This window comes from Marmota monax, unplaced genomic scaffold (genome assembly GCF_021218885.2).
Source record: "Marmota monax isolate L192 unplaced genomic scaffold, Marmota_monax_Labrador192_F-V1.1 WCK01_AAM20220418_F8-fsc00026, whole genome shotgun sequence".
NCBI lineage: Eukaryota > Metazoa > Chordata > Mammalia > Rodentia > Sciuridae > Marmota > Marmota monax.
The window spans coordinates 603,944-617,909 of NW_026693108.1; the positions used below are offsets into that span (position 1 = coordinate 603,944).

General features: G+C 58.2%; 1 protein-coding gene across 1 annotated transcript; it reads left to right on the forward strand.

The window, feature by feature from the left end:
- The first annotated feature begins 1,145 nt into the window (after positions 1-1,145).
- LOC124099716 (inactive ADP-ribosyltransferase ARH2) lies at positions 1,146-13,856 on the forward strand. Its single transcript, XM_046454947.2, has 7 exons — positions 1,146-1,441; positions 5,421-5,585; positions 8,421-8,546; positions 9,462-9,602; positions 12,127-12,254; positions 12,396-12,528; positions 13,482-13,856. Exons 1-7 carry the CDS (start codon positions 1,231-1,233, stop codon positions 13,637-13,639), a joined length of 1,062 nt encoding a protein of 353 aa, XP_046310903.1. The 5' UTR covers positions 1,146-1,230; the 3' UTR covers positions 13,640-13,856.
- The last annotated feature ends 110 nt before the right edge of the window (positions 13,857-13,966 follow it).

Below are 13,966 nucleotides of genomic sequence, written 5' to 3' on the forward strand. Positions count from 1 at the left end.
TGGCAGAGTTGGGGCTCTGTGAGTAACTGAGTGGACAGAGGCCATATGTGAGCCCTGCCCCTTGCTCCTTGTGGCGTAGGCAGATGGTGTGGAAATCATTCCCAAGCTCCCTCAGCAGAGCTTCCCACCCTTTCTGAGCAGTGAGGCGTGTGCCCAGCACGCTGCAGCCCAGCCTAGGCACTGTCCCTCCTGGTGGGTATGCTGTCCTGTTTGCACTGGAACCTGCTCCCCTTCTGGTTCTGAAGGACTTGGATTTCAGAATCTGGAAACTGTGCTGCCTGGAAAAACACCCCAGCATCTCAGTTCAGCAAGCGCTGGTGGTGCAGAGTGCCTGGGACAGCGCAGGGGCCTGCTGCACTCAGGTTCCTGCCAGGTTTCTGAAGTTCAGGTGGCTCCTCGCTTCTGGGTGTGAGCAGGAGGGACGCTTGGGGCCACCGTCGCGTGCTTCAGGCCAGGAGCTTTGTGGTAGGCCATGCTTGTGAGTGTCCTTCTCCCAGCAGGCAGGCACAGGTTGTCACCTTGAGCTCTGGTGGAGTAACCAGACGCCACGCTGTGTCGTCCCCGCCACCGTCCCCACCTTGAGCCCTGTTGGACCAGTTGCAGGTGTTGGCCAGGTAGTGCCTGATCTGCCAAGAGGAGCCCGAGCACCGTGACCGTTTAGTTTTCTATCAACATTTCATAATCTGGAAACATTCTTTAAAGGATGAAACTAACGAGTGACATTCAGAGAACACAAGGCCACAAATTTCTAGAAACTTTTAGTGTATAGCGAGATACATACATTTGTTTGAAATTTCTAGAAAAGACAAAGTTATAGAAACCGCAGGGGGGGGTTGGGGAAGAGCAGAGGGCCAAGGTGGGCTCCAGAGGCTCTAGGGCAGCCATGCTGAGAGGCACGCCGGCTCAGGTCCCAGGCGCACGCCCTGCCCCGCCCCTGGGTGGGCACGCTCCTTCCAGGAGGTGCCAGAGTTGCTCTGGACGCCTGCAGCCAGCCAGGGTGCCGACAGCCGGCCTGGTGCCTGCAGCCAGGCACTGCAGAGGCTGAGGCCGCCCACGTGGTCGGGTCAAAGTTTTTCCCATTGGTGCCACCTGCGGAGATAGGAAAGGAGTGCCTGGCCACTTAGAGGCGCTGGACAGCGATACAATGACCAGTATAAATGTCAGCAAGTGGGCTGAGGGCGGCCAGGGAAGGACAAAGGCAGCAGCAGGGTGTGTGGAGCCGCCTCTGAGATGGAGAAGTTCACAGCCGCAATGCTGCTGGGGAGCGTGGGGGACGCCCTGGGCTACGCCAATGTCTGCAGGGAGAACAGCGCTTTGGGCTCCGTCCAGGAGGAGCTGCAGAAGATCGGGGGACTCGACCACCTGGTGCTGTCTCCCGGAAAGTGGCCAGTGAGTGACAACACCATCATGCACTTGGCCACCGCTGAGGCGCTTGCCACAGGTAGGGAGGCCTGGGGCACTCGGGCACTGCTCAGGCAGGGGTGGGGTACAGGGGCGCCTCTGAGCTGGGCCTGGAAGGCGGAGTCACCAGGGTCCCTCGGGAGTTCAGGCCCAAGTCCTTTTCTCTCATGGTGTCTCTGGGTGACAGGATCATTCAGAGACAACCAGATACAGCATTGAAGAGCAGCTTCTGGTAGACTGTTGGTCAAACCCAGCACCCTGTCTCCACTAGGGGCGGCCCCAGAGCCTCCGCTTCAGTGCTGTTTTGGTGTGAGCAGAGCAAGGGCTTGCTACTGCATTAGAAATTGAGTCTTCTTGTTCTTAATTTAGTGCATAATGTAAAATTAAACCAGCTTAAAACTTGGGAGCATTAATACACTAGCCTTTGGGGATTACATCTCCATTCCAATGAACTAAGGCTGAAGATCTGCCGGAGTGGTTCATCTTGGATGTTGCTTGTTCATCGTGTATTCTGGAGAACACTGCAGAGTCGCCTGGATCTGGGGGGACAGTCTCTTAAACTGCCCCACCAGGAGCAGGTTGATCTTAGGACCAAGCAGATTTTATGAGTTTCAGAGAGACGGTGGTGCATAGAAGGGCAGCTCTCCTGCAGGTCCCATGCGCTTCAGTCCTGCAGGTATTATCAGTCTGTCATGGCAAAGCTGAGGTCTGAGGGTGGCTTCTAAGTCAATGGGTTTCCTCTATGCCTTCTCGTCGCCATTCCACTTGCCGGCTGTGAGCGCGCTCAGTTTAGCTCTGTGGTCATTGTGTAGGAATGCCATCGCTCGTCCCTAAATAGCTGGTGAGAGGGCTGAAGCATGTCAATAAGATAAGAAGCCACAGCCTACTGAGAGTGGTGTCACCACAGTTCTGGAGCCTGTGTTTCCTGCTTCTGTCTTCAGCAGGTGTGTGTGCCCTCTGCCCTCACCAGCAGCAGCACCATGCCCTGAGCCCAGAGCTGTGGTGCCCTGCAGACTGCCAGAGCCCAGCCCAGCACGGTCTATCCTGGCTGCACACAGCGGCACCTGCTCTGCCCTGGGGTCTGGCACTCCGTGCTCACAAAGGCACAGCCACACGCAGGCCCACGTGACCAGCACGTCAGCGGGTGCAGAGCCCTGGGCCCCTGTCAGGCTGTACAGTTACTATGGAGAGCACCTGGGATCCCTGGGACACAGCCACCCGAATGAAGCACGGGTAGGAAACGGTGCGGCGTTGTTCCTGAGCTAGAGGTCAGTTCCCCACGGGTGGCGACTGCCAGGCATGGCAGCAGGTGACCCTCGTGTGGTGCCCGTCCTGGCCTCCCGATTGGATCATGAGACTCACAAAGATCCCTCTTATCACTTGCCCCTCTAGAAACAGCAGCAAGCACATTCTTTCAACTCGCTGACACTCAGAGTTGAAGTCTCACTCAGTTCTCACACCACCTGTTTTGTTCTTAAGTAACAGGCTGCAGCCTGCCGTCGGGGGCTTCCAGGCACATGACACCTGCGTTTCTGCCCTCGGGTGTGCAGCTTCCTGCAGGACTTACCCCAGGGTGGGGGTCCTCATTCCCCACAGGGGAGCCCAGTGCCACTGTGCTGCAGGAGAGGGACGGACATGCAGAAAGGCTGCACAGCCACACGAGTGACAGCGGGCTAAGAGCTCAGTCTGGCCCTTGCTGTTTGCACAGGCTCTCCTGACCCCCCAAGGTCACAGTGGCCATGCAGGCCATGCATGACCCCCATGCACAGTGGCTCTTGAACATGTCTCTAGGCCAAGCAGAGTTCTCCAGATGTGTGGCCATGTGGCCTGGGCATCACCCAGTTGGGTGTGTCCCACAGCATAGAGCAGAAGCTGACCAGGCACGTCACGAGTGCAGTGGGCGGAGCCAGAGCGCGGTGCCCAGGGCAGCACCTGTCACTCCACGCTCAGGTACCAGGCCGCAGGGACTGCTCGTCCCCCAAGAGCTCGCCCTGAAGCCCAGCTTCTCCGCTCCACATTCCCACTCACCTCTTCCGAGCTGAGGAAGCTGGTGCCCTGGGGCAGCGTGGAGTCCACAGACCCCAGGGGAGCATGGTAAGCACTGGGAGGCTCCATCAGCTGATCTGGGCCTTGTGCTTCTGATGGTCAGCAGAACTGTCAACGCCCAGGCCAAGCACAGCTACTTGGGCAGAGGGCTGCCAGAAAGTGCCTGTGTGTCCCTGGCCAACCCCAGCCCTTTCCTCTCAGCAGTGCCCTCAAGGATGCTGGTGCTGTCTACCTCTCATCATAACAGGCAGTCTCCCTAACTGGCCTGTCCTTCAGGAGACCAGGGGGATGCCAGGGGGACTAACGGGCCTCCATAGCACAGCAGTCTACAGCCCAGGAGCCTGCTTCCAGCTCAGACTCAGCTGAAAAGCTCTCTGCTGCCTTTGACCCTGTACTGGGCCAAACCCAGGCCCTCTCATAGGCTCGGGCTCTGCACCAAGCGGGGCCCACCCCTCCCTGCACTTTTTTTTTGTACTGGGATTGAACCCAGGGTGCTCTACTACTGGGCCACATCCCCTTTATGACTTTTGTTTTGAGGTGGCGTCTCGTTGAGTTGCCCAGGTTGGCCTCCAACTGCAATCCTCCTGCCTCAGCCTGCTGAGTTGCGGGATTACAGGTGTGGCACCACACCCATACTGCCATTTTGGTTTTGTGGATTTTATTTTGCTTTACAGGAAGCAACTGATGTGAAATGCATAAATTTTGTGGCATCTGACTCTGGAATGAAAGTAATTACTTTAGAGGACTCAAGAAGGCCAGGCTGGCTGGCCAGTATGGAGGGAAAGCAGACCGTCTGCAAAGGGGTAGCATTGTCGACTGTACCAGAACTCTATCAGCTTACCGACAGCTGGACAACCACGGGCCCAGCACCCCCAGCGTGGCCGGGCAGGCCAAGGCTGGCTTATTCCTGCAGGGTTGCCACGTGGGCCCCTCCCTGGGGGTGTGGCACCCATACAGGGCCTCAGAGCTGGGTGCCCGATGGCTCATCCAGGGAAGGGCCACAGGATTGCATCCCAGGACTCTCCATTGTCCAGGGGGCTTGGGGACTGGGCTGCCGCAAGCTGTCAGTGACCCTTCCAGCCTTCTGTGCCCTGGCTCCGCAGCATTGGCTTTGGTCCAGCCACGAGAGGTTTCTGGGTTTTCGGGCCCTGTTCTTCCCAGGGGTGGGCAGGCAACTGCCCTTACGATCTCTTCCCTCCTCCACGTTCCTGCCCCATCATCACAAAGGAGGAGGGAGCAATACCGCTGCTCACAGCACCATGGCAGCTCCGTGTAGAGCTCAGCGCAGCACTGGTGTGGCACAAGATGCTGGGGCACCCCACCCTGCCTTGCCTGACTCAGCCCACTCTCAGAGTGGTCAGGCACCTTGGACCCCGGCATCAGGGGTGATGCCCACCATACTATGGATCAGCCTAGTGGCCAAAACACTCAGCTTTGCAACTGAAATCCACTGACCTGCTCCAGACGTGGACAGGAATCGCCTCCCTGAATATTATCTGGAAACAGGACCCAATGTGTAGGATCTGCCTGCTGTCTAAGATGCACATGCCCAGGCTCAGTGGGGACAGCTCCATGGGGCCTGGCTTTGTGCCCTCAGTGTCCCTGGTCTTTGGGGGATTCGACTCCATATTTGTCCCCGGGATATGCTTTATGGAAACATGGGTACAGCATGGCCCTGCACAGGGTTCCTATAGGCCGAGACGGCGGCTTCGCGGCCAGGAGCGGGGATTCTGCTCAGTTTTTCTCTCACATGGACAGAGCAGTTAGCAGAGAATGAGGGTGTGGGGATCTCCCAGGACAGGCACGGCAACCACCTTGACACCTGGGTCACAGGGAGACCCAAGGACTGTCTGCATGTCAGTCGCCTCCATCTCGGGCTGGCTGACAGGCCCCATCTCTGCCTCCCCGGGTGCCGGCCCCAACTCCACACACTCACTGTTCATGTGACCACTATCTGCCTTCTTCCTCCCTAGACTTCTGGTGCCTGGATGACCTGTACCGTGAGATGGTGAGATGCTATGTGGAGGCCATCGAGAAGCTTCCGGAACGTCGGCAAGACCCAGCCACCGTGGAGGGCTGCTCACTGCTGAAGCCAGATAACTACCTCCTGGCCTGGCACACACCCTTCAGTGAAAAGGGTCAGGGAGTCTGCCCCATTCCCCAGAGCTCCCTCCAGGCCCACAGACATGGGCTCTGCCCTCACCACGGGCACTGGGGTTGGCCCCTGATCTTGTGCGGCCCACATGGGCATCTGCACATAGGCATGGCTCCCCAGAGGGTTCTTCCTCAGTTCCGGGGTGCCGGGGGGCCCCAGGGGTGTGCAGTAGGCAGCCCAGCCTCTGCTCCTGCCCTCTCGCGACCCGTCGTGGTGACGGGTGTGCTGCACACCTGGACTCGGTCTTCAGGGGCTCTCCCTGACATAAAGGTTCTCCCTGAGAAGGCACAGAACCCCGGTGGGCCAGGCAAGCTGCTCCGGCAGCCCCGGGTGGCCAAGGAAAGACCCGGTGCTCTGGAAGGGGCAGCTGGAGCGGGTGCAGACTGGCCACAACCAGGAAAGCCTGCACCTGTGTGGTGCGAGAGAGCACACAGAGCTTCCTGCTGCGTGGGTAGAGGCAGCCCCCTGAGAGGAACTCTGGCATCATCTGTCAGAGTCACGTGACGGACACCCCCCGATCTGGCAGTCCTCCCTCCAGAGGTGTAAAGGACCCATAGTGACCGTCCAGGAAAGCAAGGGTGCGGGGTGCCCTCCGCAGCCCTTGTGGGAGCAGAAGCCTGGAAAGGCCGCGGGAGTTGGCGCCTGTGGGCGTCGGCCCAGGCTCCCGGCAGTGCTCTGCCGCTGCCCCGCTGCCCCGCTGCCCTGCGCGGTGTTTATGGGAAGGACGGGGCAGGGAGAGGTCACGGGCGCATCTGCCCAAGAAACTTCTCTAAGGGAAAAGAAGCACTTGTCCATGGAGACAGAGCAAGGCCAAGGGGGTTCTGGGCTTTAAATCGGCTTTTGTCTCAAACACTTGGGTTCTTGTTCTTTACCTTGTGAACGCACGACTCTTACTGTGAAGAACTGGCTGGGCCGGGCTGGGGCTCAGCTGTGGGGCTCGCCTAACCTGCGAGGCACTGGTTCGACCTCAGCACCACATATAAGTGAATGAATAACCAAGGCATTGTGTCCAACTACAACTAAAAAATATTTTTTTAAAAGAACTAATTTGAATATTTTTATTTTTTAAGAACACACAATCAACTGACTTGGCTTCTAATCTAAGTTCTGATACCACTTTGTGACATTGAACAGGTCTCTGACAGCTTATAGCCAACATTTCTCTTTAGACATTTTTTTTTAGTTGTAGATGGACACAATACCTTTATTTATTTATTTACCTTTATGTGGTGCTGAAGATCGAGCCCAGTGCCCCACATGTGCTAGGCAAGTGCTCTGCCACTGAGCCACAGCACAGCCTCTCTTTAGACTTCCTGTGCCACCTCTGTCCACTCTAATGGGAAGGACCAACGGAAGCCTTGCCTGTGACTTGACTGTCAGTGGCCTTCCCATGACCTCTTGCCTCGGGCTGGGAACCCTGAGGTCGGAAGCTGACTTGGTGGTGTCTTTGCAGCTCGAGCAGGTGAACATGCTCTGAGCTCTCCAAGTGTGACTCCAGTCAGCCTCAGGAGCTGTTCACCTTCTTGGACTGCAGCTCCGACCCAGAGCCTCTCTGCTACTCCAGTTTCCTACTGCGATGATATCTCAACTTCTTATCTGCATGTTTATCACATAATTTTCATTTTGGAAAATTCTAGTGTGTGCAAGAGTAGAGAGAAAACTATAATGAATGCTGGCCCACATTTAGGGTTCTGCAGGCCAGCCTCACCATCAACCTGGGTGCAGTCCTATGCAGGGGCAGCGCAGGGGTTGGGAGGAGCCTCTCCCCATCACGGTCCTCACTGTCTCCAGCTGGTCTTGTTCCATGTCTCCCATGTGCCGTGTGCCCCTTAGGTGGATGTAAAGCAGACCTGAGCTCAGGTCAGTGCACTCTGTGTGTGGTTGGAAAGTAAGAAGGAGTTCCTGCCACATCCGTTCAGAAGACGGAAGGAGGCAGTTGGAGATAGTTCTCCCCCCTGGGTGAAGCCTCAAAGCACAAAGCTACTGCACCTTGCTGTGGTGTGGCAGTGTCTGTTCCTGTCCAAACCAGGTGGAGCCTTGGTGCTCCGTCCAGCAGGGTGGACAGAGGCCTGGAGTGCTAGGGGCCTGCCCTGGTCAAGGGCCAGTGCAGCTACTATGCGACTCCTGAAGCTCCTCACTTTCTCTCTCAAGGGATTGCTTTAGCCAGAAGGCTCACACCAGAGCCAAAGGGGTACCTGTGACCAGCTCTTGGACATCCAGAACTGTAAAGATGGGAGTTATGGAACAGAAAATGTCCACTTCCTTTAAATGTCTGTTGACAGACACAAGAGCTGGGTCAACTGTATTAATGACATATGCAATAACTTTTGGAGCAAAGTACATTGCCAGGAACACAGAATCAACTTGGTCCGCCTCATGGGCCTTGGTTCATCAGGAGGGCACACCACCTAGGCCTTCATGCACCTGATAGCAATCTTCAGAGTGGCTTGCCATTGTTCACTCACCCAAATGACATCCCCCCAACAGGAATTTGGTTTTTTTATTCTTTAAAATTGTTCACAGAGTTTTCCTACATAATCCAACATACAACAGAGAAATTGTATATCTTTTTTTTTTCAGTTTGCATACAGTGGAAAAACAAGTATGTTTTACAAAGTTTAACTAATAGACACGAGCAGGTCGACAATTTAAAATCCGTGAGTTGAGAAATTATCTAATAAAAATAATCCCAAATGACATTCTGATGAATGTGCTATTACATGAGGTTTTATACTTTAGAAATGATTTGTGCTGCTAGATTGCCAGAGGTGGGCTTATTGGAGAAAGAGTCTGACACAGGGTGCTCATCTCCACATAGGCTCAGGATTTGGAGCTGCCACAAAAGCCATGTGCATCGGCATGCGGTACTGGAAGCCGGAGCGGCTGGGGACTCTGATCGAAGTCAGCATTGAGTGCGGCAGAATGACCCACAACCATCCCACAGGTAATGCTGGCGCCAGACAGGTGCAGGCCTGCCTGCTGAGGGAGCCCCGGCCTTGAGACGTGGCAGCACTCAAGCTGGCTGGCTCCTGTGATCTCCCTGCCTCTTGGACTGGAAATCTCGGGAGGCCGGGCTGACCTTCCCATTGGCTGTTTTGGAGGAATTGGGCCATTTCTTCATCTTGCCTAAGTCTCTTTCCCATGTGAAGGCAGAATCAGTGCCAGACCCATGATGGTGGGAGGTTGGGCAGGGGAAAGACTCCCACTGATTCTGGGTTTGTCCGTGTTAGTCCAAAGAGAAAAAAGAGAGGTGCCCTGTGGTGCGACTCTGCACGGAGGCAGCATTGGGGGATGGCACGGTCAGGGGAACTGGACACTGACCAGGGTGAGGCCAACCTAGCCCTGCCTCACCTGTCACAGGATGATGGCGGCAGTGGCACTGTGAAATGACCCAGGGAATACTTGCAGTTGGTCTGGGTGGGTTCAGACAGACCTGGTTCTGCAGCTTGGTGACCTGGAGCAAGGGGCCCCACTTCCTGAGCTTCATCTCCTGGTCTGCACAGCAGGCACACTGGTAATGGCACAGGCCACACCCCCAGGGCCATCATTCAGAGCCAGGCTCTGGGAGTGCAAGGATGAACTGAGTTGATAATGTCACCCTGAACACAGGGTCCCACAGATGGCACAGGGAGGCCAGAACTTTCTGGAACTTCTGGACTGTACAACATTGTCCAAGATTGTCCTCATGGAGGGCAGATCAGGACCCCCTCTGCTGGGCCTGGAGTAAGTGGCAGGGTCAGCTCATCAACAGAGCCACCCTCCGCTCACAGCTCAAGGCAGGTGCACAGGCTATAGGCCAGGTCTGCTCAGAGACCAGGACCTGAGGGCCGGCCACAGCGGGCTCTCTTCCCTCCCGCAGGCTTCCTCGGCTCCCTGTGCACGGCCCTGTTTGCCTCTTATGCAGTACAAGGAAAGCCGCTGGTGCAGTGGGGGCGGGACATGCTGCAGGTGGTCCCGCTGGCTGAGGAGTACTGCAGGAAGACCATCCGGCACATGGCAGGTGAGCACTGGCTTTCCACAGCAGCTCCTCTGGGGCTCCCCCGCTCCAGGGGCATTCCTGCAAGGCAGGCCGGAGAATGCCCTCTAGTCAGCGCAGGCAGAGCTGACCTCACAGAGAAGGAGTGAGGTGGGCTGCACCTGGCAGCCACACAGCTGCTCAGAGTGGTGTGGTGCTCCAGGAGAGCCAGGCCAGGCCACACCCGCCGTCTCTGCAGGCTCCACCTCACCCTCGCCTCTCGTTGCAATGGCAGAGAGGAGCTGGGCTTATGCTGGAATGCCCAAGCTGACATGAGTGTCTAGTGCAATGAAGTGAAGCTTTTCGTCTGGGGAGCCAGGAGCCGGGTCAGCACCCCAGCCTGACCCAAGACCCAGTTTCCACCCAGCTGGGAAGGTGTGCACCCCTGCCACCAAGCCCACAGTGATCCATGACTTTTGAGGACATTTGTTCCCAGAGTTCCCATCTGTGCCCATTCACCATTCGAGGGCACAAGGGCCATATTCATAAGCATGTCAATAATAGGTCACCAGGAGTCCCATGTTTCCAATGACTTGGGTGGGTGGCATCAAAGCAAGCTCTGCTTAGGAGTTCTGAAATGCTGCTTAGGAAGAGTACAGCTCTCCCCAGGTGGCTGACTCAGGAGCCCAGGGCAGGGGAGAGGTCCTTGGCTCTGAGAGGGACAGGGGCCAGGTGAGGCAGCCCAGGGGATCCTTTGACATTCCCACAAGTTGAGGAAGCTTTCTGATGTGTCCAGAAAGAGAGGAGAGGAGGGAGAGCATGGTGCCCGGGGGAAAGGGGAAGAGAGAAGAGGAGGGGAGGGGAGGGGAGGGGAGTGCATGGGGCCAGGGGCCCTGAGGGAGAGGAGAGGAGAGCTGAGTGTGTGCCAGGGCCCTGCGGGATGGTCAGCTCCGGCAGTGGCAAGGCTCTGTGCCCACCTCCCTCAGTTGTGAGGCACCCTCTGTGTGGCTTGGCTCCAGTGAGCCCGACTCTAGGGCAGTTGCAGGCACGTGGCCAGTGCCACGGCTAGTTCTGCTTCTGTGGCTTCAGACGTGGTTCTCAGCTCCTTTATCTCCAGCAGCTCTGCTGTCCCCTGTGCAGGGCAACACAGCTGGGCCTTGTCCATGGGTGGGCTCCCTTGTGCAGTGGGCACGAGCTGACCCCTTTCAGTGTGCGGCCCTGCAGCCCTGCCTCTGCCCTTCCTGGCAGTGCCCCCCACTCTGCTGCCCAGAGTGGCTTCTGCGTGTGCTGGACAGTGGTCCACGCTGAGAGCCATTGCCAAGTAGGTATGACGCATGGCATGACCCAGGTCATTTGCAGTGACATTGCATGTAAGGTGACCTTGCTCAAGGACCAGGGCGGATCCAGGTTTAGGGTGTATCCTGCTGGGATTAGGGAGTATCCCTCTCCTTGGGTTTAGGGCGGTTCCAGGTTTAAGGTGTACCCTGCTGGGAATAGGGCGTATCCTGCTGCCTCAGGCGCCCCCACTCCTTGAGTTCTCGCGGGATTCAGAGAGTATTTGGGATTCAGAGCCCAGTGGAGTGGGTGGATTTCCCCAGAACGTGATTGTAGAGTGCCGGGGTGAGTTCTAGAATGAAGAGTTGCTGTTTGAATCTACAAGGTGTGAGTGGCTCGTGATTTTGTGCCCAGCCAGACTGCGGCAGGCCCACCCACACCCTGAGGCTCCAGGGCACAGGGATCAGCCAGGTGGTTTGGACACCTCTTTCTTGTGGGTACTGACGGTCCAGAAACAGGCCTGTGGGTCTGACCGTAAGCCTGCTTGACCCGACATTTATGGTTTCTTTGACAAGAACCCAACAGGCCCCAATGTCACTGCAGAGAACTAAGTTCTGCAAGGCTCACCAGAGATGTCCCCTGGCTTTATAGCTGGAGGTGGAAGGGCTCTGCTGGTCTATGCCCATGTGTTTGCTGTTCCTTCCCAGGTGCTGACCAAGGACCTGTCCTGCGGCCAGGAGGGTGGCAGGAGGGGTTTCTCCATCTCTGCTCTGCTCCCCATTTCTGGACAGGCAAAGGGTCTGTGTCCACCCCAGTAGTGTCCGTGAGCCTTAGCAGTCCCTAAGGGCCAACATGGCTGGTGTCCTGGGGGCCTCCAGCCACGAGGAGGGGACTGAGGTGGCTAGACAGGCTCTGGCCTGGAGCAGCAGGGGAAGGGGCAGAGCCTCAGGGTCTTCTGCCTGCGGCCCCTCTGAGCTCTAGAAGTGGCCCTGTGTGGTCTCTGATGTGTGCAGCTGGGGGTCTTGGCCAAGACAGTGTCCTCCTCACCAAACTGACCAAAGTTGCCCAACACACCTGGGGCTAGTTTTCCCGGAGGGCTCCCAGGCAGCACTAGCTAAGTCCTACACGGTGCAGGCCCAGAACCTGGAGAGGGGACCCTCAGGAGCTCGGCAGCTGCCGCCTGTTCCCAGCTCTCAGGGCAGGAAGTCCCTGTCCACACACCTGCTCCTGGGAGGGCACGCCGCTCCCTCCTCCTGCCCACGGCCAGTGGCCTCTCACCTGTGCTTCTGTCTAGAGTACCAGGAGCACTGGTTCTACTTTGAAGCTAAGTGGCAGTTTTACTTGGAGGAGAGAAAGATCAGTGAGGACTCGGGAAATGAAGCCACCTTTCCCGAGAACTATGATGCGGAGGAGAGGGACAAGGCAAGTCCTGCCCCTGCTGGGACGCACCTCATGGTGGCTGCACCCAGCAGGGCACAGCAGCTGGTGGGCGGGTGGCTGCCGGTGGGAGGGAGGCGTTGACGGTTCCACCTGTGCTCATGCCCCAACCACGGCCCTCTTCAGACCTACAAGAAGTGGAGCTCGGAAGGCCGAGGGGGACGGCGAGGCCACGATGCCCCCATGATAGCCTACGACGCCCTCCTCGCGGCAGGCAGCAGCTGGACGGAGCTGTGCCAGCGGGCCATGCTCCACGGAGGTGAGCCCCCGGCTGGGCCTTCGCAGGAGCCCCAAGGCCATAGATACTGGGCCCACCGTGGGGCCCCTCGGGAGGCCTCTGCCACCTGCACACCGGCAAGAACAGAGGCCACAGGCGCCTGCTCTGGGGCGGCCGCTGTCAGGAGGGCTATGGCCGGCGTGTCGGGCCCCTCTTGCTGCTGCTGGTTTCAGAGCTGCAGGCTGTGTTCGGGCCCACCTGAGGCTCTGCCGTCCTGTGCCTCTGCAGCTCTGTGCAGCCCTGGCCTGCGCTGGGCGGTCAGGCCCTGGCCAGAGGAGCTTGCTCCATTTCTCCAGACAGCACCCATACCTGGGACTGTGTTGTGACCCCAAGGAGAAAGACACGGGCCCCTCCCCGTCCTGGCAGGGACTTCCACGCTCACTGTGTTGCCCTGGGGCTGGGCACGCTTTCTCCCACTGCGGAGGAGCCGGTGCTGCCTGGCCTGTGGGCTCCAGAGGAGCCAGGACCCAGCTGGGCACCCAGCCCAGGAGAAGCAGGGGCTGTGGGGACAGGCGAGAGTCGCCCGCAGAGCCCTGAGGGCTGGGCTGAGCCGCTGTGCAGACAGAAGGAACCACTGCTGCCCGGGGACTGAGTGCAGGCCGAGTGTCCTCTGGGCTCGTGTCTGCAGCACCAGAGTGGGCAGCTGGGGGTGGGTGAAGGGGGAGGAGTGCTGCGGTGCCAGGCAAGGCCGAGGGGGCCAGCTTGGGCCAGGGCATCCGGCAGAGCCAGAGAGGAAGTGGCCCACAGGGGCCCACCTCAAGGGGTCCTTGCCCCTGTGGTCCCCCCAACCCAGCCTCATGGCAAATGCACCTCTCTGTGATGGGGGTGGCCAGAGCAGAAAGCTCTGTGTGGGACCAGAACCTTGTCCACTCCTGAAGGAGGGCCCTGGGAGGAGCAGGGCCTGGGTAGTGACACACCTGCGTGTGCCCTTCCAGGTGAAAGTGGGGCCACCGGGGCCATCGCCGGCTGCCTGTTCGGACTGCTGCACGGGCTGGACGCGGTGCCCAGGGGCTTGTACCAGGAGCTGGAGCACAAGCCCAGGCTGGAGAGCGTGGGCGCCGCCCTGCACCGCCTGTCCACGGAGGACAAGTAACCCTTCTGCCACTGCCTCCCGGGCCCAGCAGCAAGTAGCCCCCCAGCGGGAGGGTGGCCCACACCTGCTTCCCCTGCAGCTACAGTGTCCACCTGCCACCTGCCACATGTTGCCCATCTGGAGGTGGCTCCCACACCCTGCTCACCCAGAGCACTGCTGATGTGGCTCAGCCTGCTGCACGGGCACCTCCAATACAGTGTCCCCTGCGTGCCCTGGACAGCTGGTGTTTATTCTGCTGCCCAGACAGTACCGTCTGCTCCCTCATGCCAACACAGTGTATGCAGTGGTGCTCCATCTGAGAACAGCTTTTCCTTTCTACTGCTGGAC